This window comes from Mustelus asterias, chromosome 26 (assembly GCF_964213995.1).
Source record: "Mustelus asterias chromosome 26, sMusAst1.hap1.1, whole genome shotgun sequence".
Lineage (NCBI taxonomy): Eukaryota > Metazoa > Chordata > Chondrichthyes > Carcharhiniformes > Triakidae > Mustelus > Mustelus asterias.
Window position 1 is genome coordinate 5,210,819 of NC_135826.1, and position 27,716 is coordinate 5,238,534.

At 41.8% G+C, this 27,716-nt stretch overlaps 1 protein-coding gene across 1 annotated transcript in view; it reads left to right on the forward strand.

The window, feature by feature from the left end:
• Positions 1 to 18,770, forward strand: part of wdr18 (WD repeat domain 18) — a 195,476-nt gene extending 176,706 nt beyond the window's left edge. Inside the window, exons 9-10 of the mRNA XM_078198090.1 lie at positions 15,488 to 15,556; positions 17,275 to 18,770. Of these exons, the coding sequence (XP_078054216.1) occupies positions 15,488 to 15,556; positions 17,275 to 17,403 (198 nt within the window). The 3' untranslated portion in view covers positions 17,404 to 18,770. The remainder of the gene's footprint in view (positions 1 to 15,487; positions 15,557 to 17,274) is intronic.
• Positions 18,771 to 27,716: the final 8,946 nt, after the last annotated feature.

The following is a 27,716-nucleotide window of genomic DNA, read 5'->3' on the forward strand; positions in this document are numbered from 1 at the left end:
ATGAATTGCTCGGGGATACCCTAATGTTGTTAAGGGTACTATGTAAATAACTACGGCATCACATACTGATAGATTGTTTTAGTAAGCTGTCATCTTGTCCTTGGAACACAGCAGCATTGCATTGGCATTGACCATATTTGGCAAAGAAAATGTTGCTCTTGACTCCAAAGTGCCTTAGTGGGATCTGGAAAAATTTAGAATATAAACCAGCAAAATCACAGCTTCCATTCTCTCTCAGTTTCAACTGGGGAAACAATAGCAATGTTACAAATGGCCTCAGCATCCAGACAATGGAGTGGGAAAAGCAGCCAGAAGTCCAGTTCCTTATCATTAGTGATCAGCTGGGAAAGGCATGCATGCAGGCATTGAGTGAAAGCAGTAATGGGATTCTGTCCAATGTCATCTACAATCATATATTTTTGCCAACAATGAATGGACTCACACATGAAAGTGACCACTAGTATGAGATCCTGATGGCAGGGGACCTAGAATCAAATGGCCCAGATTTTACACTCCACTGTCAAGTGATTGTACTCAATGCTGACCTTGAAGAAAGCTGCCCATGTCTGGGTTTTACCTTTCCTGGCGTTAATTTAATTCTGTTGCTAATTACACAAGATTTCCAAGTGTCCAGTAACAATGGTGCCATCAAACAGACTAAGCAGCAAGTCGTATTGAAGAATTCCCGCAGACAGCGAAACAGGAAGCATTGAACAGATTTTATCACTCTTTATAAATTGTACAGAAAGCAAATTAATGATTGGGGTGTATAATGTGGGTGTGATAACTTGAGGCAGGAGCTGGTTTGTTGCAAACAAACGCAAATCTGCCTCAGGTTATCACAAGGCAGAAGCTGATATGGACATATTTTAAAACGCATGAAATGTTATATAATCATAACAGAGAAATTTGACATTCCACAAATATGCAGCTTGGTTTTCAAGGCCAGAGAGATTGTTTTGCTGCTACTATTAATTAGGACACCATTAAATGCCCAGTAACATCTCATTCAACAATGCTCAACATTTTCAGAGACTTCCACATCCAGACTATAGTGTAAAAAGTGGAAATGTAGGCTATTTCTGAGATCATTGTCCATAACTTTCTTCCAAGAGCATGCCCCTTTAGAATGGAGAATCACTCACTGCACCTACTGGTTTGCCATGTTTAACTGTGCTTGTGTGGACGTGAGAAGTTGCTGTCATTTTCTCAGGGTAATGAGTGCAAATACTGACAGTTTTCACCATCACTACAACTATAAAACCTGATCCAATCACTAGGAAGAATGTGAAAGAAAAGCACACGCTGACCAGGCAGTTAATCTGAGCAGGGTTTAAAAGATTAACATCCTGCACTGGTACATCTTGCAACATTGATTTGAAAAGCATTTCATTGTGTTTGCCCTGCAGCGTTTCACCATTTAATTAATGGCTCTAGGGACATCTAATTCATTAGACATCCACTATCAGAACAGTTCTACATCATAGGTTGTAAACTAGCACTCATCAGACAGGTAACATAAAAACACTGCTACATGGTAGTTAGTGATCAGTAGGGTAAGTAAGTCAATTGTCTTTCAGCTTCACCACAATCTGTACATATTTGGAGGGCAGGGAGAGTTATAGTAATTAAGGGCGGCACGGTAGCACAGTGGTTAGCACTGCTGCTTCACAGCTCCAGGGACCTGGGTTCGATTCCCGGCTTGGATCACTGTCTGTGTGGAGTTTGCACATTCTCCTCGTGTCTGCGTGGGTTTCCTCCAGGTGCTCTGGTTTCCTCCCACAGTCCAAAGATGTGCAGGTTAGGTTGATTGGCCATGCTAAAAATGACCCCTTAGTGTCCTGAGATGCATTGGTTAGAGGGATTAGTGGGTAAATATGTAGGGATATGGGGGTAGGGCCTGGGTGGGATTGTGGTCGGTGCAGACTCGATGGGCCGAATGGCCTCTTTCTGTGCTGTAGGGTTTCTAAGATTCTTCTAAGATCCCAACCATTTTATGTAAATCAGGAGGATGGCCAATAAACAAACAAACACTGCTCTTATTGCCCAGAGCCCTTTACTGCTCCAATTTTGAGCTGGATGTACTTTTCTGGGTGCAGGAGGATTTGGGCTGCAACCTGTTTTGAACCTATTTTTCATCATTTGTTAAGCTTGTGATGACATTTGCAACTCTTCCCCCTCCCACCCCAAACCAATCCCATGTCTCATCCTATGCTTGAAAAATACAGTCTCCTTTTAATTTTGTCCACGGTGGCACAGTGGTTAGCACTGCTGCTTCACAGTGCCAGGGACCAGGGTTTGATTCCCAGCTTGGGTCACTGTCTGTGTGGAGCTTGCACGTTCTCCCCGTGTCTGTGTGGGTTTCCTCCGGGTGCTCTGGTTTCCTTCCATAGTCTGAAAGACGTGCTGGGTAGGTGCATTGACCTGAACAGGTGTTGGACTGTGGCGACTAGGGGAATTTCACAATAACTTCATTGCAGCGTTAATGTAAGCCTTACTTGTGACTAATAACTAAATTTTACTTTTGCTGCACTGAATCATTTAACCCACGGGCACTGGTCCTCCTTCCATGTTGGGCTCTGTGAGCAAGAAAGTGAACATCAACAGGCAATGCATTTCTGGATGGCATCAAGTCAAACCTGGTCTATTTCTTACCCAAGCACAGTGCATAGGCATTTTCCAACAGGGCTCAGGAGCAGGAGATCGACCTTGTGTTTTGTTCCCCTCTGTTATCTTGGGTTTCTGCTTGAGAGGAGTTAATACTTTCTCTGAAATGTGATAATTGGCTGCCTGCCTCCGTTCAGTCAGCAGCTGATCCAGGTCCTGTTTTGATGGGGCTCCCTGCTATTTTGAATTCATACTTTATCTGACACCCCTAACTACTTTACAGCCAATTAATTACTTTTGAAGCACTATTCCGTCAACAAACTATTTGACCCAGCAAGGTCCCATAAACAGCCTTTGAGATAAATTACTTTCTTTGGTGATGTTAGTTGAAGGGTTTACGTTGTCCAAGACATTAGGAGAACTCTCTGCTCCTCTTCGAATTGTACGACGTTTCTTTATTGTTCATCTGAACACGCAGATGGGTTTAATTTTTCATCCAAAAGATAACACCTGCATCATTGCTGTACTAATGTGTCAGCCTAGATTACATGCTGAGCTGCAGATCTGACTTGCAAGTGAGAATGACTGCAAAGCTAAAGTGTAAAATCAAATTCAACAATAACATGCTTCCAGCTCATAGCTGCACTGTAAGAGTGTATGTTGGTCAGTTAGGGCTATATATTTGTAACAGATTGGTCAATATGTGCTTTCTTCCCCTCTGGCCAGGGAAGTTCAATGAATTAAACGTAAGTTACCCATTAAGATGAGGAATGGTAATGCAGCGGAATGAAGCACCTGATCGCATGATTCAATCTCACTATTAGTTCAGTCATTGTACTGTAAAGCCCCCAGTATTCTACCCCAAAATATGCGTCAGTTCCAACCATGCAGCAGTGCGATAGCTTTCTATTTCTCCCCCAAGCCAGAAGTGCGAAATGTAAATAGTTCTTGAATTTGAATATGACTCCCTCTTGACTACTGGCAATAAACTGGTGACTGAGTAGAAAAAATACAAATAACATTAGGGTATTATTTTCAATTGAGTGAAAGGCTATTTCAGTGGAGCCTTCAGGCAGTCAAATATAAATTGGAGTTGCCCGGGTAGGCCCGAGCCCAAACTGGACTGCTTCATGGCCCAACTTGTCTGGGAAGCTAAATGAGGCAGTGCAAATCTTGACTTGATGAAAGTGATGACCCAGAAAAAATAAAAGAATTGTAAGTCTTAGCATCTTTGGAGGCTAACAGTGACAGATGATCAATTTTAACATGACCCGTGATTCAAATACCAATGTCCAGGAACCAGATAGATAATTTAAAAAGAATAACATCAAAGAAAGTAGGGAACATCTTGGATAAATTAATTGGGAATGTGTTCAGCATGTCCTCTTGTCCAGTAAGAGGACAAATGGAACATCTTTAAAGGTGTCAACATATGTAACAAATTAATCAGAGGCAAAGTAGGAAAAAACAAACTCTATAAAACCCTGTTGGACAAAGGTTTGGAGGATCATTGGGGATGCAGGAAGGTTTAGAAACAAGTTAAAAGGGTGGTCAGTGGACCAGGTAAGAGAAGACATTCTCCCTTACTGTTACTGCACTGAAGGAGCAGTTAAAGAGGAGAGAACCACAAAACAAAATTCAGATGAAGCTGAAACTAAGGATAGACATGAAATAGAACGAATGATTAATTCCTCCAAACGTCCACTAGGGAAGACATCTATAACCTTTGTTTAACGAACAACTTCAGTATAAATTAGATGGAATGCTCAAAATAAATAAATTCTTCAAGCTTTACAGTGCAGCAGGAGACAGTTCAGTCCATCATGTTTGTGTCAGTTATGTGTTCGAGAAATCCACAACTAATTCCCATTGCTTTCCTTTTTCCCAAAACCTTATATTTCCTTTTCCCTTCAAACGTTTATCCAGTTTCTCTTAAAATGGCGCAATACCTCTGCCTCAACCACCCTTTGTTACAAAGCATTCCATGCTCCAACAATCTTAAGTAAAGACATTTCTGCTAACATCATTCCCCGTGACAATTTCAAATTGATTCCCTTTGTCAGTTGCTTTCCAACAAGAGGAAATGGTCTATTCCCTATTCACTCTCTCAAGCTTTCGTGAGATTGAGGATACTCATTATACCTTCTCTTGGCCTTCTCTGCTCTATTGGAAATTGCCCCAGTCTCTCCTCAGAATTATAGTTTCCCATTCTTAGCATCATTCTGCTGCATTTACGCTGTACATTCACTGGCTGTAATTTTCTTTCTTTAATTGGATACCAAAAAAATTTATACAATACTGTAATTTTTGTCTAGCCGTCGTCTTGTAGAATAAGGGAATATTGTTGCAGTTATACTGTATTCTTATACATGTGAATTTCAAAATGCTGTTTGCCTTTTTAAAAATCACTATCTCCCTTCAAGGAGTTATATTGTTATGATCTTGAGAGAGACCATTAACTTTTAAAAATAAATTCAAACACTCAGTTATCAACTGAACAAATTATGCAACAAAAATTCATAGTTCAAACAAAAGAATTTGGTGTATAAGAATTAAGCAAAGCAAGCGCAACTAACAATGCTGTATTTCATAAACCCTTGTCCTTTAAGCCCAAAAGTTTCACCAGGGCAATCCCGGTTCTATTTTATTTTCCCTATACATTACAGAATCTTGAAGGATCTTTTACTTCTCATGGAACCAAGCTAAGGTGTGCCATAGTTCTCCTCTGTGTCATAGAACATAGAACAGTACAGCACAGAACAGGCCCTTCGGCCCACAATGTTGTGCCGAGCTTTATCTGAAACCAAGATCAAGCTATCCCACTCCCTATCATCTTGGTGTGCTCCATGTGCCTATCCAATAACCGCTTAAATGTTCCTAAAGTGTCTGACTCCACTATCACTGCAGGCAGTCCATTCCACACCCCAACCACTCTCTGCGTAAAGAACCTACCTCTGATATCCTTCCTATATCTCCCACCACGAACCCTATAGTTATGCCCCCTTGTTATAGCCCCATCCACCCAAGGAAATAGTCTTTGAACGTTCACTCTATCTATCCCCTTCATCATTTTATAAACCTCTATTAAGTCTCCCCTCAGCCTCCTCCGCTCCAGAGAGAACAGCCCTAGCTCCCTCAACCTTTCCTCATAAGACCTACCCTCCAAACCAGGCAGCATCCTGGTAAATCTCCTCTGCACTCTTTCCATCCTTCTTATAGTGAGGTGACCAGAACTGCACACAATATTCCAAATGTGGTCTCACCAAGGTCCTGTACAGTTGCAGCTTAACCCCACGGCTCTTAAACTCCAACCCCCTGTTAATAAAAGCTAACACACTTCTTCACAGCTCTATCCACTTGAGTGGCAACCTTTAGAGATCTGTGGATATGGACCCCAAGATCTCTGTTCCTCCACAGTCTTCAGAACCCTACCTTTGAGTGTCCTGCTACTCTCAGAAGTATGAGGTTTCTTGGGACTTCCCAATAACATCCAGCTGAGCAACCCTCTAACTCCTTAAGCACCTCACGATTGTGGATACTCCAGCTCACCCCTGGCGTCACCGCACTCATGCTTAGTGGTTCCAACTCAGAAATACCCCTGATTTCTGAATGTACTTTTTGTTTGGTCTACAGTTGTGAGCAGGTTTTCTCTCTACTTCTCAAAGATATTTCCAGACCATAACTGCCTGGGTCTGGCAGTTTCTGTAAGAAAATACAGATAAACCAAACACACAAATGCTGCTTCCCTGCAGTCTATCCCATGGCTATGTGGCATCCCTGGGATGTCCCAGATAGAAATTTCAAATAGGTACCTCCAGCTATAAACCTGTCCTTTGATCTGGGAACCCATATGAATAACATATAATTTAAGACAAATGGAATCTTAGCAGGGTTATTTGCTCCATTAAAAACTTCAAATTCAGGTCACCCATTCTTACTTGCAGCTCTGACCTTATTGAATAAATACATTGCCACCCTTTGAATTGCATTCACTTCAAATCTGTTTACCAACTTCCAAAACCTGGTGCGTCCATTATCTTATTTTTAAAAACTTCAACCCCTCAACTAAAAGTTATATTCCGATGATCTTTGAATCACCATTTTTCTTCCTGTGTTCTCCTGAGATTTGCTACTATGTGCCAAACCACCTACCTTTTGTGTTGTCAGCAAATTTGCTGATGTGCCAAAATCCAAAACAAGTAAAGCTGTGCTGAAACCTCCGGAGCTGCTTGGGGCCTGCATTGAAAATGTCTCTGCAGGGCCAGTGTAGTCCAGCTATGTTAGATCCAAAACAGCCTCGCCTTTTTTTTTACTGAACTAGCTGCCATAAAGCGGATCATTTTAAAGGACCCAGTGAAATTGACAGTTTCTTTGGGAGTTAAGTGTATGGGAATTGGGTGGTTGAGAGGGTCGGGGGTGGGTCGTTTGGGGGTGGGTCGGTCGGAGGCGGAGCGGAAGTTGGGGCGGATCAGAGGTGGGACAGTGGGTCAAAGGTGGGAAGTACCAGAGAAGGGTGAGGTAAGCCCAACTGGGGATGTGGGGGAGGGAGGGTCAATGGGGATGTTTGGGAGAGGGGGTGTGCAGGGATCTGGGTATTTAAAATAGTTATGCAGAAGCTAGAAGAGGTTTTATTTTTTCTAACTTTTTCTGAGTAACTATTAGTGTAATCCAGGCGGAAGTTAGTGATTTAAATCGCTTTGTCAGATGTTTCCCAGAGCAGTGCAGCACAGCTGTCCAGGGGAAGTTAGTACTTCTGGACAGTTGCCATGCAAATGCTTATCTGGGAAGTTCTAAGAGGGATTCACCAGTGCATCTTTTGAGTAGCTCTAAATCCAAAGTTGGGGAGCCCGGAAGTTGCGGCCCCAGGTTCACAGTCTAAGGATAAAGGGTTGGCTATTTAGGACGGATGAGAAATGTCTTAGTAGAGTGTTGTGATTCTTTGGAACTCTCTACCTCCAGAAGGCTATGTCATTGAGTATATTTTAACTCAAATTCACATATTTTTGGACAATATGGAATCAGTGGTCATTGAATATCTTTTAACTTGAGGTTGATATATTTTTCAACACTACGAAATCAGTGGAAAAGTGAATATGGTGGGAATTTGGAATTGAAGTAGAACATCAGCCATGAGCTTGTTGAATGGAAGAGGATGCTCGAGAGTTTGAATGGCCTACTTCTATTGTTTGGGAATGAGAATTCCAACCCTCCAGTGAAGAAATTTCTCCACATCTCTGTCCTAAATGGCCAACTCTTTATCCTGAGACTATGACCCCTAGTTACAGACTCTTCAGCCAGAGGAAGTAACCTTTCAGCATCTACCCTGTCAACTCAGAATATCCCTTTTTTGGATTTTGGCACATCATGAAATTTGCTGATGACGTAAAGTAGGGGATTTCTCGTTTCTTGTTCTTGCGTTCTTAACTCATTTGTATATACCAGATATGGAAGTGAGTCTAACATCGGTCTCTGAGGTTGCTTTGGCAGCATTCCGCATTCCAGGCAACACTGATTAACTTCATCCATTATTTCCTGTCCATTAACTATCTATCCATGCTCCACCCTTTTCTCTTACCAGACACTTGAACCTTTTTAAGAAAGCTTTCTGTAAGGCACATTATGGAACATCTGGCGCTTGATATACACTGCATTTATTGCATTCTCTTTTGTCCACTTGGTTGGTTGCTTGAAAAACAACTATTAAATTTGCCAAGCACAACTGGCCATTAACAAACTCATACAAACTAACTCATAATTTTATCACAGATTATAGACTTTTGTTTGTCTGCAGCTGACAATTGTTCCATATCTTTCTTTCATGCAGTTACATTCTCTCATCCACCATCGATTATAAACAGTGACCTGGGGGTTGTGAAGGGGTTCTTTGTTGGAGGAATGCCTGTAAATGGCTGAAATCAGGTGTTCCTTCAGGTTTTCCACGATTCCACCAAAATTACTGTGGTGAAACCTCATGTAAATTCTCCCCTAAAATGTTTGTTTAATAGATCTGTGCCACATCCGTTAGTTCATCCGCATGACTAAATTTATTTTACATCCCTGAGTGGTGCCACCCTTTAAATGTCCTTTTATATTTTTATTAGCTTATAAAAGTTTTTACTGGTTCTTTTTTTTTCATCCATCAACCTACTTTGAATTTCCTTTGTAGACTCCTAATCTTTTCACCTACCCACTGCTCTTTTTCCCATCATGGTATCTTTAATCCTGTTTCTGCTTTTATCCATATGTTTCCCTTTTAAGGTTCAGTGCAATTTTAATATATTTACATAAATCCCCAGGAATGATGGGTATTTATCATCGAGACTCTTGAGAGAGATGAGGGGAGAGATCTGTGAGGCCCTAACAATTGTTCTATGGAGTCACTGGAGAAGTTCCAGTTGATTAGAAACAGACTAATGATGAAGTAGATGCAATGAAGTCCAGATCCATTAATCTTCTTTCAAGTCTAAAATAATGTAATTATTAACTACAGTAATAACCTAACAAAAAGCTTGAGCATGAGTTCAGAAAGGGAAAATCTGGCCTGACCAATCTCATTAATATGTTTTGAGCAAATTGCATTTCAAGTGAAATGCTTAACTCCTTGCAGGGATGTGGCTACAATTCTGAGAAAAGTTCACAAAAAGGGAATTTTAGTTACGCTCAAAATAGTGGGACTCACTGTATACATTTAGGAATGGATAACATATTGGTTGAATGTTAGAAAATAGCTGGTTTCAGACGAGTTATATCTGGGACAATGTGAAGAGGGAATTCCTACTATTTCTAGTTTACCTAAATCACTTGGATTCAGAAACTTATTGCAGTTTAGGGACTACAAAATGTATTGGAAGCGAAATTCATCACAGACAAAGTGCTTCATGTAGGAGGAAAAAAGTGCATGAATTTAAATGACATAGAAATGTAGAAAATAGGATCAGGAGCAGGCCATTTGGCCCTTCGAGCCTGCTCCACCATTCAATATGACCATGGCTGATCCTCTATCTCAACGCCATACTCATCCTGCTGATCTTGTTGTCTTTAATTCTAGAAATTTATCTATTTCTTTCGTAAATAGATTCAATGATACAGCCCTCTCTGGTAGAGAGTTCCACAGGTTCTCCATCCTCTGAATAAATTCCTCCTAATCTCAGTTTTTCATGGCCTGCCCCCGTGTCCTCAGACTGTGACCCCTTATTCAAGAATCCACCCCCAGCCAGCGGAAACATTATCCCTGCATCCAGCCTGTCCAACCCTGTCAAATTTTTATGTTTCAATGAGATCCCCTCTTATTCCTCTAAACTGCAGTGAATACAGGCCTAGTTGACCCAGGTGCTCCTCATACAGCAATCATTAGGCAAGGAGACCAAAACGTCACGCAATACTCCGGGTGTGGTCTCACCAAGGCCCTGTACAGCTGCTGTAAGACATCCTCGCTTAGTACTCAAATCCTCTTTCTCTTCAGGGTGCCACAGTGGTTTGCACTGTGGCCTCACAATGCCAGGTACCCGGGTTTGATTCCAGTCTTGGTGACTGTGTGGAGTTTGCACATTCTCATGTCTGCATGGGTTTTCTCTGGGTGCTCCAGTTTCCTCCTGTCCAAAGATGTGCAGGTTAGGTGATTTGGTCATGCTAAATTGCCTATTAGTGTCAAACAATGGGTAAATTAGGTGGATTAGCCAGGGTACTCTAGCAGTGGCCTCACCAAAGTACTATACAACTCCAGCATGACTTCCCTGCTTTTGTAATGTATGATGTGGAGATGCCGGCGTTGGACTGGGGTAAGCACAGTAAGAAGTCTCACAACACCAGGTTAAAGTCCAACAGGTTTATTCGGAGCACTGCTCCTTCGTCAGATGCAGTGGAAAAAGATTTCCACTCCATCTGACGAAGGAGCAGTGCTCCGAAAGCTTATGGTATTTGCTACCAAATAAACCTGTTGGACTTTAACCTGGTGTTGTGAGACTTCTTACTTTGTAATGTATGCCTCATATGCCTTTTGTAATGTATGTCCCATATGCCTTTTTCACCACCTTACTAACATGCCCTTCCACTTCAGAGACCTATGGATTAACACGCCAAGCTCTTTGTTCCACAGAACCTCCTGACCATATCATGGTCACTCTTCCCTAAGGGACCCCCTCAACAAGATTATTAATGAACCCCTTATCATTGCACAATGTTAAATGTAGGATAGCCTGCTCTCTAGTCGGTTCCTCAACGTACTGGTCTAAAAAGAAAATGTGGTGCTCACTCCAGGAATTCATCCGCCACACTATTATTGCTAATTCGGTTTGCCAATTTTATATGCAGATTAAAATCTCCCAGGATTACTGTAAAACCCTTGTTACATGCAGCTCTAATTTCCTGTTTAATGCCTTCCCTTACATTATCACTACAATTTGGAGGCCTCGAGACAACTCCCACCCATGTTTTCCATCCCTTGTTGCTTCTTAGCTCCACCTAGACTGATTTACATCTAGATTTTTTGAGCCAATATCCTCTCTCACTGTTGCATTAATTTCGACCTTAACACCACCTCGCCTCCTTTTTCCTTTTCACCTGTCCTTCCTAAGCATCGAATACCCTTGGATATTCAGTCTCCAGCCTTGGTCACCCTGCAGCTATGTTTTTGTAATTGCATTCATATTCATTTACACCTATTTTTGCTGTTAATTCATCTACCTTATTGTGAATTCTCCACGCATTCAGATACAGTGCCTTTAGATTTGTCTTTTTAACATTTTTACACATTTTTTGTACTATTGCACTATTCGCAGCTAGCCCTTGTTTCCTTTGCCATCCATTTTTGCTTTCTGCTTTTCTATCCTCCCTTTCTTTGTTTCCCTCTCTTGTGTCTACCCACTCAGGTTCCCATCCCCCTGCCACTCTAGTTTAAACCTTCCCCCACTGTACTAGTGAATATCCCTGTGAAGATATTGGGCCAGGTCCTGCTGGGATACAAACTGTCCAGCTTGTACAGATTCCATCCTACCCAGAATCCGTCCCGGTGCTTCAGGAATCTAAATCTCTCCTTCCTACACCATCTCTCCAGCCTTGCATTCATCTAAGCTATTCTCCTATTCCTGATCTTGCTAATATGTGGCATTGGAAATAATTCTGAGATTGCTGCCTTAGAAGTTCTGCTTTTGGATTTATTTCCTAGCACCCTATATTGCAGGACCTCATCTCTTTTTACCAATGTCATCGGTACTGATATGGACCACGACCTCTGGCTGTTCACCTTCCCGCTTCAGAATGTCCTGCAGCTGCTCAGAGACATCCTTGACCCTGGCACCAAGGAAGCAACATACAATCTAGTTGTCAAGTCTGCATCCACAGAAACATCTATCTGTTCCCCATATGATAGATCCCCTACCACTCCCCCTCCCCCTGTGCGGCTAAGCCTCTAAGGGTGTCATGGATTTGGCTTTTGCTGCATTCCCCTGAGAAAGCATCTTCCCCCAACAGTATCCAAAATGGATAATCTGTTGGAGAAGGTGATAGACCCATGGGGATCTTGCAAACCCTGTCTAGTGCTTTTGCTCTGAGTGGCAGTCACCCATTCCCTTTCTGTCTGTGCACTCTTTATCTGCAGATGCTTTAGCTGTGGTGTGACTACCTCACTTTATGTGCTATCCACAAGGTGCTCAGCCTTGTGGATGTTCCACAGTGACCCCAGCCACAACTCCAGCTCTGAAACACGGAATTGGAGTATCTGCAGCGGGAGGCACTTCCTGCAGCGGGAGGCACTTCCTGCAGCGGGAGGCACTTCCTGCAGCGGGAGGCACTTCCTGCACACATGGTTGCCATGAACAATGGAAGTGTCCCTGACTTTCCACATCTCCCAAGAGGAGCTTCCAACATGGCCGAGTTGCCCTGCCATGACTTGCACTACTCCCTTTACTTCCTCTAGATTAAAGGATATTAAATATATTCTCGGGATCTTATTTTATTTCTTATAGTTTAAACACTAGTTAATTTAAATCAATCTTATTATGAAAACATCCTTACAGTTACCAATAAGTTGTACAGTATTAAAAGATAAATAGAAATGAAATAGAAACCCTACAGTACAGAAAGAGGCCATTCGGCCCATCGAGTCTGCACCGACCACAATCCCACCCAGGCCCTACCCCCATATTCCTACATATTTACCCACTAATCCCTCTAACCTACCCATCTCAGGACGCTAAGGGCAATTTTTAGCATGGCCAATCAACCTAACCCACACATCTCTGGACTGTGGAAGGAAACCGGAGCACCCGGAGGAAACCCACGCAGACACTAGGAGAATGTGCAAACTCCACACACACAACTCCACACAGAAAATAAGCTAAACAAGTAAGATACTCACCAGCCAAACACTTATCTAGTTCCATATGATGTCACACTTGATTTTCTCCAAATCCTGTTGTCCACTGAATACTGACAACAGTGCTGCCGCCACCCCCCACTCCTTTATCTCCCAGTTCCACTCTCAATCTCCCTGTTCCTCGCGCTCTTTTACCCTCCTGGCTCTGCTCTCAGTCTTGCTCTTTCTCGTGCTCTTAGGGATATGGTGCCTTTAAGTCAAAACATCCAATCACCACAGTGTAACCATCATTAAAGCAGAATGCTGAGTTATGTACAGGCGCAATAATAGGGTGAAAGCCAAAAAAGTTATAATTAAACTTTGCAGTGTTGTGGTCAGATTACATCTTGAGCACTGTGTTCAGTTCTCACCAAGAAATTTAAGCGTCGGAGACAGTTTATGGAAAAACCATAGGGCTGATTGCTATTACTAAAGGGTTGCCTCTTGAGTCAATACATTGCTAAATGTGGCACTAAACCATCTGAGCAGTAGGATCCAAGTTCACCGAACTACAAGGCCACTGGGCTAGGAGTTAAAATAGCAGTCAGGATGTTCCATGATTGTTATCTAGTGACACCTTGCTAGAAAATGTATTTCAGACAAGATGAGACTCGATTGAAACATGCCCCATAGCTATCTACAAAAAATAGCCAAGCTTCCCCGCACACCCCAGTCCCTTCAGGAGAGGGGAGTAAATTGGGGAAAAACATTAAAGGATTGCTTACTGAGAGAGAGTTAACGTTTACTGTGAATATTGAATGGATCCAAAGCCCTCAGGAGGTTGTTTCAAAATTAAAAGCAATCAATGCTGAAGTTTATTAACGTTCAATGCAGTTTCATAAAATTGCATTCCTATGAGATTAATGAACTCAAATTCACGTTTATACATTCCCACTCTAATCGGATTGCTTCCCTGTCCCCATTTCTCTCTTTGCATTATAGGTACCCTGCATGACAGTCTGGTCAGAAACCTGATGAGGTTTATTTAGGTTATTATATTTTGGGACTGTAGGTTTAAACATAGGGTGAACATGTGACATGTTTTACAGTCTTCCCCAACAGTAAGTCTTATTATTATAAGGCTTGATATAAGTTTGATTATTTGAAATCAAAGGAACACTTAGATTGTCTTGCTGGGAGGGGGGCAAGGTATTTGTGCTTGGAGGCAATGACACCATGCTCTGGGTTTACCAAGATTAGACCCCGAGTCTCCCAAAGTCCCACAAAGGTGTTGGTATTGGGCTGTTAACAGTGGTGCTTAGACAATCTATTTACTAAAATAAAAGGCAGTTGAAGTCAAGAATAACTAATTAGCATTTCCACCTAGATACAACACATTTCTGTTGCCTTGGGAAAGAGGGCAGAGGAAGCCGTTTTTGAGATCAGAGAACTTCACCGACAGACAGCATAGTTCTGTGGAGTCAGCAGGAAAAAGGGCCACTTAATTTTGCGAGCTATCACAGCCGGATGCAAGACAAAGCCAAGTCTCTAGTTGAAAACACAGGTCCTGCAGCCTTCAGATGATTCTGGGAGATTTATTTTGACATGGGGAAGAAGAATCATTGGATCAGGATTACTGCTGGTGGAGGATTTAACAAACTCTCCGAAAACTAAGGAATGTGCCTGAAGGTGGTTACTTGCAAGGATGCAGGAAGCTGGGAGCAGATGTGGACTGTTTGCTAAAAGGACTGTAATTCTGCAGTGTCTGCCATAGGTGATAAATATACTTGGGGAACACTTTCTGTAGCTATGGCATAATTGCTTACAAAAAGAATAGTGTTCAGCCAATAGTTTTTTTTAGTCATTTGTTACAATAAAAGCTTTAAAATGCCAGGTCATTCTTTCAGCTAATAGCTGAAAGTTCAGAAATCTTTAAAGATTACTGGTCTCTACGGAGGCTCATACTTTTCTCTCTGTTCCAACCTGTCACAAACTTCCCTTTTTTTCTGTTCAATCAATATTACTGTGGCCATTGCTTCTCTCAGCTTTCTCCTCTTGTTCCTCTTTAACTCCAAATGTCGCTGTCTCTTTCCTCCTCTTGTGTTGAAATCAAAATTCATTGTGTCATCTCTAATTGTAATTTATTTATTCTTTCCCAAAAAGCGTTCAAAACTCTGGAGCTTCCAGTATAGCTTACTGTGCACACTTTTGCAGGGGTACAGTACTGACTGGGGTGCCGATTCTTGCTGGAGTAACAACATAACCAGAGTGATCACAGTGAGATTCAACTTGAGCAGAAATTTGTGAAACCACTTGAAGGAGCTCATCTCTCACCCCATCAGCTTCAAGATGCATCTTAAGGTGTTAAAGATTGTTTCCAAGCAGCAAACAATCACGTCACCAGCATCCAAACATTGTTCAGCAAGATGTCCATGTCTGACTGTAATTTATAGCCTGTTCAGTGATCTGGGCATTTTCTGCTGAGTATAATGCATCTTGCAACAGCTCCTTGGAGTAATTCTCCTCACAATTAGAGTGTAAATCACTTAAAATTCAATGTTGATTTTCTTTTCCTCTCTTTTTCAACAGGAGGCTCAGGAAAGTTACCTGGAAAAAGCTGAGGAGTTGTATTCTGTTATGTGCACTGCTGCAGATAAGGTTGGTTTAGTTTTATAATAGGTTCTTTGTCACGTGCAGTTTAAACTCTCTGCCAGATTTTTCCTCTGTTGATTCCAAAGATTATTTTTGAAATGAGTTTTTTCAGTTTCAATCCGCTTCGTACTAGACGTTGGCCCACAGGCTCTAATTCAGCATTGACGGACAATCTCACTGATAAACACACAATGGTTTACATGGCAATGGAAAAATATCATGTGTTGCAGTCGGCACCATTCTGAGGTTAAGCCTAAGGTTTATTACTGGAGCGGAAAGGGAGCTCCATTCTTCATCTGGGAGTTTCAACGAACCTATGATGTGCTTGATGGGTAATGTGGAAGGTGCCACACGTAACCTGGGAGAGCTTGTTGCTGATCATGGGTCTCTGAAATAAGAAGGCATTGCATTTCCTCTCACCGTGAGGAATATCAAACTTACCATATGAAAATATATTTCTTGAACCAAAATATCTGATTAGTGAATTATTGGATGAGCAAGAAAGTGTGTCATCAGTTGAACAATACAAGAATAACTTGTGGGGGGGGGGGGGGTGGAACCTTTCAGTGAAGGCACATCATGCATGCAAAACTCTACACTTTGATGACTTTTCCAGCATCCCTCTGTCACTAGAAGAATAAAGTGCTGGAAAACCTCAGTATGTCTGGTAGCATCTGTGAAGAGGGAAACAGAGTTAACATTTTGAGTCCAATGTGACTCTTTGGGAGTAATATTGGACTTGAAACATTAACTGTTTCTCTGGTAATTTGATACTTTTCTCCACCAACATTGCTCTTCCCATCTGTGTTTTTTGTCTCTCCATCTTAGCGAAAGCATTGAAAATTTTTAATTATATTATTGCTTTTTTAGCTCTAAATAATGTGTCCCACACAATAGTCATCCTTCCTATATCCACACTATGTTGACCTGTTAACTATGCTCATTCTAACCTCATACTAGTGACAGTCCCAGTATAAATTTTCCAGAATCACTCAATTTTGGAATCGGGGGACGTTATTCCTTTCACCTTTGTTTGATGCGTTGAGATCAAGCTTCATCTAACTGACATCTAGGATTTCAACTGTGGAACACCTCCTATTCCTTGGCCTTCCCTTCTCCACCAAGCTTGTAAAACACTGCTGATATCCTTCCCATAGGTTTCTGAATATAAGTTGCTTGGCAGAGTCCATTGAGTCAAAAGCTCTCTCGACAGCCATTATATCCCACATGGAGACCAATTTTTTTCCAATATTTTTCTACTGACTGAAGAATAGTTTCTCATGCAACAAAAGCAGCATTCTGGAAATTAACAGCAAGTCTGTCAGCATCTTTAAGGAGAAATACTAGATTAATGTAATAGAATTTTACAGCATAAAAAGAGGCCCTTCAGCCCATCGTGTCTGTGCTGGCCATCAAATATCTATCTATTCTAATCCTATTTTCCAGCACTTGGTCCATAACCTTATATGCTATGGCGTTTCAAGTGCTCATCTAAATGCTTCTTAAATGTTGTGAGATTGTTTTGGGTGCAAAGTCTGCAAGGTAAATGCAAAAGATCAGCCTGGTTTTGACACTTGCCTGATTCAATTTGATTTGATTTCCATCTTTGTGATTTTAGTCAATATTATATTTTCAAATGACCCATTTAAACATTTACCATTAATATAAAAATATGGCAAAGTTTGTAATGCATTGTTCAGATACATTTTTCTTTTCCTTTGCAGCATATGCTGGGAGATGGAGAGAACACAAAAATGAGAGTGGCTGAGCTGGAAGATGAAGTGAAAACTCTGAAAAAGATCAATAGAGACTTGTATGATTTTTCAGTGCAAGTTCTGACCAAACAGACATAAGTAGCAGAGATGGGGCGAGAAAATGCTGCAAATTATGCAGCATCCAGCGTCAGGTTTTTATTGGTATCAATACAGACATCCATAGACTTGGTAAAATGAACTGGTACCCTTGAGTACTTCCAGTTGTGGCCCCATTTAGGAGTCTGTTTAATTTGAAGTATTTGGCTGAATTCAGAGGTCGGGGGTGTTTGTGCCCTGGGTGTCTTCCCACTCGCAGAGTCAGGACCACTTAAGTCAGATGATTCTCGATCTCCTTTTATACTGCCCTTGTTGGCCTGTTAACTATGTTCATTCTATCCTCTACACTAGTCACGGTCCCAGTATAAATTTTCCCAATTCACTCAATTTTGGGATTGGGGGACAATATTCCTTTTACCTTTTGTATGGTTTGTATTTTGCGAATCTGTTTGTAAGTGCATTACTGCCCTACATGTTTATTCCACATGTGGCCCCTTGAATCCTTTTATGCTTCTAAATCCTCTTCATCAGTTTGTCCTGTTTGAACTTTGTGAACTATAAGATATGGAAAAGATTGTTCTCCTGTCACCACATTGGGGTTAAGATCTGTTGTGTGAGTATCTTGTGTAGGCAAACTAAAGGAAACATGGCTTTAAACCTCACCTCTGGCCTTAAGCTCTGTGGTACATACACGAGGCCTCATAGACAGAAGGCTGGGACGTTCAAATACAAACGTAATAGTTTCCAATTCTGTGCAGATTGTGAAGTTCTGATTGAACCTGAAAGCCTAAGCTTTGTATTTGAAGCACAACTCACATTTGCTGTCTTTTTCATGCACTCATTTTGTCACCTAGGGTGGTGGTACCCAGGTGTGGAATATCACCACAACTGCAGGTCAACCCTCTGATCTCTGACCAAACAATAATACTGTTAAGCAAGTGTAGTTATCCTGAAATTCATATAGAATTTAAGAGTTTACAAGGAATCCTGGCTCCCCTCTTCCTGTGGGGATGTTGCCTGTTACTTGACAACTTTCCACAGTGTTGCATTGAAGTCAGGAGCTCTGTGTCGGAAAAATCACAGGCACGGACCCACATTCCATTTGGGGCATTCCAGAATGTGATCATCAACTAAGACAAAATTGGAATTGCTGTATCTCTGCAGTTACTGGAGTAACCGATCATGTAACACAGTTCGCACACTTGGAATGGCTAGTGCTTTTGTTGCTATTTATGCTAATCTGACTGTGTGGTTTGATTGACAGAAGCATTTAGAATCTCTGCTCCCATCACAATGTTTGCAATCTACTCTGTGCCTCGTATTTGAGTTCAGTCATTTTGTTTCTTGAGAATCTTGTACATATCTGGAATATCTGACATTTTTAAATAAACTTTTTGAAAATGAGCCACAAATGCTGCGGACGTTCAACTATGCAGTTATTTTAAATATAATTCAGCATCAGATTAATCTTGCGCTAATGCTGACTACAATCTTCAAGTGATGTTTTACTGCTGGGATTTGTTTCATTCTTCCTATTGTAGAGTAGCAGCTGAACCTACACAAAGTTTATAAGTTCAATATTATGAGGGGAAACCTTTGTTTAAAAATTCTCTAACTACAAAGGTAAATAAGTCAAGAACAAGCGCAGTTAACCAAATTTCAAATAACATTTAACAAAGCCTTTCTTATAAGGCAAATAGAAGAATAGTTAACAAATTTACTGAAAAGATTAAAAAGTGATTCAGCAACTAAAGGCAGAGTTAGGGGTAAGTGGGAAATACTTTGGCTGAGGGAAAGTAATCAGTGGCACTTTACGGGGATGTGTTATGGCTCCCAAGATAGTTACAAATTAGTGATTTGAGATGGACAGCGATGGCATTAGATTTGCTGATTTGTGGACGTGTAACAAGCAGAAAGGAAGACTGATTACCCTTGCAGAAACTTGGGCCAACTATTTGGCTCGGATGTATTTAAATCTAGATAGACAAGCTAATGCTTGTAGGTATAGATAACAAAAAGTATAAATGATATGAACAATGTAGTCGACAGACCCTGAACAGAAAGTAATTGGGGAGCAATCACAGTTCTCAAGGATTAAATTGTTTGAACAATTATTGATGCAGCAAATAAGGCTCTGGGATGTTTCTGGAGGACAGTAATTCTCCACAATTGAAGGGCCTACTAATAACAGTCTGCGATCACAGTGGGGAAGATCTCTTTCTTCTGGTACCTGGGAAACAGAACCTCAGCAACAAGGCAGCATCTTCAGAGTGACAGGAAATGGGAACCATTCGACGCTCTAAATGAAATACTGTGGGATTACATCCAGAATACAAACTTTTAATCCATCTGCTATGTATATCCAACATAAGGTGGTAACTGCTCCACAGAAAGCCAACATTGATACCATCAGCGGGGAACAGAATTGCAGCAGCAAAGTAAATGAGAACGGAAATTAAAAATTGAAACTGCTGGAAATGCCCTGCCGATCTGGCAGCATTTGTAGAGAGAAGCAATTTACGTTTCAGGTCGATAACTTTTCATCAGAAATGAGAGCAGACACTAATAGAAAAAACCTGCGGGTTTTTGGGAGTGAGAATGGTACCTCAAGGCTTGCAATTTGATGCAGACAATACCAGGGAAAAAATAACCGCTCCTCATACGAGCCTCACTGGTGGTGAATGCAGTTACTAATGGACACAAGTCCACTGCAAAGAAACATTTGTAATGTGGAACCAATTGGCACCTAGAGTATGCAAAAAAGGGAAATGATAACCATTCTCCCACTTGCTCTACTCTTGAGTTCTAACCTGCATCCGGTTTGTGCTACTATGTCTAACCTGGGAGGACATGATGCCAATAATGGGCACAAAAAAAAAGCACCTGTCCTATTTCTCAATCTTCATGAGCATAGCAAATCATCTAATGTTTTTAAATCAACCTCCAGAATTTCTCTGGGTGATTGATAAGTAGCTCTTTATAATACAGATTATATAATTGATTATAAACCCATGAAGACTGAACTGAACTTACTGATTGAATTTTTATTTTGACTGTTCATCAAAACGCAATCTTCTAGATAACCCCATGCTGTGGGCCATTTGGGTATTAATTGAATAATTGTCAATCGGAGGCACAGATACAGTGCGCTGGAGTCGTTGCAAGAATTTGTTTCGAGTGGGTGTCTCACTTTTTGTAATATAAATGATAATTTATACCTTCCTACTGAAAGAGGAAAGTATTTTCTCCGAGCCATCTCCCATGACCAATGGCCCAGTCGGATTCAATTTACCACCGTAGCAATTCTACTTTTAACATACCTGTGAAGCAGATCTGTGTGTGTGTGTGTGTCAGCTGTGGTGGCTGCAGTTATAAATAGGCCGGGATCTCCAGAGGGAGAAAAGGACAAATGACATCCAAAGTATGTTTTTCAGTTTGTGTAAAGCAGCCCCCAGATTAATTTCTATTGGAATTGTGAGGCAGAGCAAAGGTAAAGAAGCTTGAAGGATAATATTTAGGTGTGGAGCTGAACACACTGACAGGTGATTTCAAACATCCAGTGTTAACTGTAACCTTTCAGAATGCAGTGACTGATTTAATGGAAATTTCTCACAACACCCTATTTCTTTTTCTGGCTGTGCTTTGTGTCTCTTTAGGCGCCTTAGAAAATTCACAGATGATAAATTGTTAATGATTTTAGGAGGAATGTCTTCAGATGGGGCAGCACAGTGGTCAGCACTGCTGCATCACAGTGGTAGGGACCCGGGTTCGATTCCTGGCTTGGGGTCACTGACTGTGTGAAGTTGCACGTTCTCCCTGTGTCTGTGGGTTTCCTCTGGGTGCTCCGGTTTCCTCCCACAATTCGAAGACGTGCTGGTTAGGGTGCAAAATTCTCCTCAATGTACCCGAACAGACGCCGGAGTGTGGTGACTAAGGGATTTTCACAGTAACTTCATTGCAATGTTAATGTAAGCTTACTTGTGATTAATAAACAAATCATACCTCTGCTTCCAAGGAAGAAAATAAATGGCTTAAAAAGTGTGTTCCACTTTCCTTCTGATCAGAGCCTTATCTAATACAGGGGCTGCATTTTCTCACCAGGGGAGGAAGGCTAACACTTGAAGCCCATTTTCAGAATTATCTATTGTTGTATACTTTCTAGCCTTTTCTGTTTTGACACTGAATTGACTTTTATACAAATGCATTTGTCGTAATGGATGGAATTCAGTTCACATTGAAACTTTGTTTCCTGTCTCTGCCTGTCAAATATAATCCGGGGTTACCTGCCTTGGCTGGCTCTTCACTCCTGATTTAACAGACACATGTCCTGATAGAGAGACTATGCATTGCTGCAATATGGAGAGGCAGCATCAGCGCAGGTAGTAATTCTCGATCCTTCCAAAGGCAAGGGAAAAGCTAACAGTTAATCAAAGAAAACCATCTTCTTTGTTAAATTAGGTCTGGAAGCAAGCAGTCAAAATGATTGAATGAGAGGTGAATGCATGTTCAATTTATCAAGAAACACATCAAAGTCTCATTCTCTATCCTGTCCTAGAAGGAATTTGTTCTGTTAAAGAAACCTTAACTGGCATATGTAATGGGTAAATGTATTAAAGTGTATAGAGGGGAGGATGCGGAAGGGAGAAAAGGCAGCACAACTATCGTGGCAGCTGAGACAAAATAAATTCCTCCAATCTTTGCAGTGACGCTGTGAACAGATGATTCCACCCCTGTCTGTGTCTCAGGCAGTCAATAGTTTGGGTAGCAACAACAACCCGCATTTATGTAGTACCGTTAATGTGGTAAAATGTTCAAAGATGCTTCACAGGTGTAATTATCAAACAGAATTTGATACTAAGCTACATAAGGATATACAAGGACTGATGACAAAAAGACATAGGTTTAAGCATTTTAGAGGGCATTGAGGTGAAATCATCATAGAATCCCTACAGCGCAGAAGAGGCCATTTGACCCATTGATCCTCCAAAAGAGCATCTTACCCAGGCCCTATCCCCCTAACTCCACATATCTACCCTGCTAATCCCTATACATCTTGGGACACTAAGGGGCAATTTAGCACGGCCAATCCACTTAGCCTGCACACCTTTGGACTGTGGGAGGAAACTGGAGCACCCCGAGGAAACCCAAGCAGACATTGGGAGAACATGCAAACTCCACACAGATAGTCATTCAAGGCCGGAATTCAACCCAGGTCTCTGGAGCTCTGAGGCAGCAGTGCTAACCATTGTGCCGTCCAGTGTTGAGGTTTAGGGAGGAAGCCAGAGCTTTGGGCCTAGGCAGGTGGTACTGATGGTACAGTTGCTTTTGGTAGAGCAATTAAAATCAGGGATGCACATGAAGCACGGCAATTGCCATCAGCACCTCACAGTTGAGAAGCAGAAACCAACTCTTAATTTGAAACATAAGATCCTGAGGAATCTTGACAGGGTGGATGTGGAAAGGATATTTCCTCTTGCGGGAGATTCTCGAACTAGGGGTCACTATTTAAAAATAAGGGTTTACCCATTTAAAATGGAGATGTGGTGAAACGTTTTCACTCAGAGGATCGTGAGTGTTTAGAACTCTTCCTAAAAAGGCAATGGAAGCAGATTTGTTGAATATTTTTAAGGCACGGGTGGATAGATTATTGGTAAGCAAGCGGGTGATAGGTTATCCGGTCGGCAGGATGCAGATTTGAGGTTATTATCAGATCAGCCATGACCTGACAGTAATCTCAAATCTGAGGTAATCAAATCTAAGATAACTAACTTTTACAGATGTACCATTGAAAGCATTCTTTCTGGTTGTATCACAGCTTGGGATGGCTCCTGCTCTGCCGAAGACCGCAAGGAACTACAAAAGGTCATGAATGTAGCCCAATCCATTATGCAAACCAGCCTCCCAACCATTGACTCTGTCTACACTCTCCTTTATCTTGGCAAAGCAGCCAGCATAATTAAGGACCCCACGCACCCCGGACATTCTCTCTTCCACCTCATGTCGGGAAAAAGATACAAAAGTCTGAGGTGACGTACCAACCGACTCAAGACAGCTTCTTCCCTGCTGCTGTCAGACTTTTGAATGGACCTACCTTGCATTAAGTTGATCTTTCTCTACACTCTAGCTATAACTGTAACACTACATTCTGCACTCTCTCATTTCCTTCTCTATGAACGGTATGCTTTGTATAGCGCGCAAGAAACAATATTTTTCACTATGTTAATACAGGTGACAATAATAAATCAAAAATCAAATCAAAATCTTATTGCTGGAGCAGGTTCGAGGGTTCATATCACTCTCCAGTGACCTCTGCTGGAAACTACATCAAAGTCTTGGGTGAGGATAAGTGAAACGACAGTGTTTCAGTGGCCGGGTACCTTGTTAACTCTTCTTCCAGCTCCAGGTACTGGAGTTACTGGGACCAATGCAACAATGAAGATTGCATTTGCAAGTGTTGTGGGGGCAAGACCTGAACATACTTGGGACTATTTGTATAAAATAATGGGCAGTTACCTTTTAGCATCCCTTTTGCTGTTATGATTAAGATCGGCAAGCTCAAAACAAAGCCAAGACCCAAATTGGGGACTTTCCCAGTCTTATAAGGCTTGGATCTACTCCGGAAACGGTTTTGCCTATTAAGGTATCTTGGAGTGACTTCATCTTATAGTAGGATATATTTTGTATCAGTTCATAAAGTCATAGAGGTTTACAACATAGAAACAGGCCCTTCGGCCCAACTTGTCCATGACACCTATTTTTTAACTACTAAGCGAGTCCCAATTGCCCGTGTTTGACCCATATCCCTCCATACCCATCTTACACATGTTATCTTTACCAACATGTTCTATAAATAGTTATATTACTCCAGTTTGAATCACATGGTTTCAACAAGCATGGTGTAAATAGCATACACTAGCAGTGGTATTGTTCTAAAGGGTGTTTTGTTCTTTTATGTGGGTGTTACTGGAAATACCAGCGTTTGTGTCTAATTGCTCTTGAGAAAGCTGGTGGTGAGACACCTTCTTGAACCGCTGCAGTCCATGTGGTGTAAGTACACCCACAGTGCTGCTAGGGAGAGATTCAGGATTTTGACCCTGGGATGGTGAACAAATGCTGATATATTTCCAAGACAGTGCATGATTTGGAGAGTAAGTTGCAGGTGGTAGTTTCACATGTGTCTTCAGCCCTTGTTCTTCCAGGTAGTAGAGGCCAGGTGTTTGGTAGGTATTGTCGAAGCGAGTTTGTGGAATGCTGCAGGCTATGACTGTTGTCTCCATTCTAGATACTAGGACTTCAGCACCATATTGGCTTCATCTTCAATCACTGGTAATGGATAATATCGTTTGACAACTTGTTTAAATCTTTAAAATCTAAACAGATGTTTTCTTGCCATTCTTCTTGGGTAGAAGTAGAATTGAACTGATTCATTAGGTTCAATGTCGTTACGGGAGCGATCATCAGACCACGCAGGCTTTCCTTCAGCTCATCCCCTAAAGCTGGTGGTATATGACACTGAACATATTGGACTGGATCAACTCAGTTTTCGAGTGATTTGGTTCTTCCTCACCTTGTCACACTTGCAGAGAAACATAGAAGCTAGAAGCAGGAGTAGACCATTTGGCCCTTCGAGCCTGTTCCGCTATTCATTTTGATCATGGCTGATCATCAAATTCAATATCCTGATCCCTCCCCCCCCCCCCCCCCCCCCCCCCATATCCCTTGATCCCTTTAGCCCCAAGAACTATACCTAATTCCTTCTTGAAATCACACATTTTGGCCTCAACTACTTTCTGTGGTAGTGAATTCCACACATTCACCACCCTCTGGGTGAAGGACTTTCTCCTCACCTCAGTTCTAAAAGGTTTACCCCTTATCCTCAAACTATGTCCCCTAATTCTGGATGCCCCCCACCATCGGGAATATTCTTTCTGAATCTACCCTGTCTAATCCTGTTAGAATTTTGTAAGTTTCTATGAGATCCCCTCTCACTCTTCTAAACTCCAGTGAATACAATCCTAATCGACTTAGTCTCTCCTCATATGACAGCCCTACCATCCCAGGAATCAGCCCGGTAAACCTTCACTGTACTCCCTCGATAGCAAGAACATCCTTCCTCAGATAAGGACACCAAAACTGCACATAGTACTCCAGGTGTGGCCTCACTAACACCGTATACAATTGCAGCAAAACATCTCTATTCCTATACTCAAACCCTCTCGCTATGAAGGCCAATATACCATTTGCCTTCTTTACAGCCTGCTGTACCTGCATGCTTACTTTCAGTGACTAATGCACGAGGGCACCAATGTCTCGCTGAGTAGCCACCTTTCTCAATTTGCACCCATTCAAGTAATAATCTGTCTTCCTATTATTGCTACCAAAGTGGATAACCTCACATTTATCCACATTATACTGCATCTGCCTTGCGTATGACCATACACTCAGCCTATCCAAATCACACTGAAGCATCTCTGCATCCTCCTCACAGCTCACCCTCCCACCCAACTTTGTATCATCTGCAAATTTGGAGATAATATATTCAGTTCCCTCTTCCAAATCATTAACATATTATGTGAACACCAGAGGTTATTCCAGTATTGGACACTTCTTGGCTAGTGGCTTGTAGTCAATAATCATGTATGTCATTAGTCCAGTGGATGGTGTTCTAATGACTCTGTCATTAATATTAAGTACAAGAACGTTTGTCTCTAAGTCAGGCCTTTCTATGCAGCAAGGGACATATAGTTATACTATCAACGAGTTTACAGTTCCCCTTACATTTCTAGCCACCATGTTGGATCAGAATTTGTCTTTATTCTCTGAGTCCCACCATGGTTTCCATCTTTGGGCGGCACGGTAGCACAGTGGTTAGCACTGCTGCTTCACAGCTCCATGGACCTAAGTTTGATTCCCGGCTTGGGTCACTGTCTGTGTGGAGTTTGCACATTCTCCTCGTGTCTGCGTGGGTTTCCTCCGGGTGCTCCGGTTTCCTCCCACAGTCCAAAGATGTGCGGGTTAGGTTGATTGGCCATGCTCAAAATTGCCCTTAGTATCCTGAGATGCGTAGGTTAGAGGGATTAGTGGGTAAATATGTAGGGATATGGGGGTAGGGCCTGGGTGGGATTGTGGTCGGTGCAGACTCGATGGGCCGAATGGCCTCTTTCTGTGCTGTAGGGTTTCTATGATTTCTTTGTTAAAACCTCTTGTTGCCTTTTGGTACACCTGCAGCTCATTTATTTTACATTGTACAATCATGTCCATTTGAAATCTCATGTCTGACTCCAGCTTATGTGTGATACGTTCCAAATCATCCAAACCAATAGGACAAACCTAATTGATGACCAAGATTTATTTTGGTTTCCTGCCTATTGCTCTAACTCTGTTTGTGTGCAGACAATCTTCTTTTTAATGGCATTTTGCTGCATAATGGTTATATTTCCTCTCTTGTTCCATACCATTCCTAAGTTCAAACAAAGCTGTCTTGTGGAACTCGTGCCTCTCCCTACATTCACAAGCCTTTGGGAATTGTTCAGTGTTGAATCAAAGCTTGCGTCGTGTCATGCCTTGGGGTTTCTTAGTATCAGAAGTCACATTTTGTCCCTTCAAATCCCTGATGATTTTGGGTTGCATCATCGCCGTGTGACAAATTTTTATAATCCTTCGACAAGGTTAGATTAGTCTCAAAATAGTCTTGCTTGCATCCTTGGATCTGCCATTCCAAACACACATCAGGTGTTGAGTATCTCTTCTGATGTTATAGAATTTGTAACATTCAGCGTATTTTCACGGCGCTGGACAATAATGGTCATACGTTTCACCAGCATCCTGCTTCCTCTTGTTAAATTCATATCTCTCAGAAAGGAATGTTCTTACAAGGTTGGCAGTACTGTAGAAATTTGGTTCTATCTTATCTCTGTCTCCATGTGGACCTAACCCATCGACATGGAGTGGACTTCACACACTTCCTTCCACCATTGCACTTGTTGTGGCTCTTGATCAAGCTTCATTGCGAAGGAATAACGTTTCCAGGCTTGCTCAAACCTCCTCGCCTTTTCTGCAACATTCACTTCAAGGACACCAGGAGCCTGAGGCATTGTTAGAGCATCTCCTCTCACAAACACATTTTAGCTTTTGTGTAAGTTTCCAAAACATTCCGGTCGTTTCAGAAGCTGCAAGTCTCTTGCTACTTTCTGGTTTTCACATGCGCACGTGCACACACATACACATCACCTGGCAAGTTGGTGGCACAGTGGTTAGCATCGCTGCTTCACAGCGCCAGGGACCCGGGTTGGGTCACTGTCTGTGTGGAGCTTGCACGTTCTCCCCATGTCTGCTTGGGTTTCCTCCAGGTACTC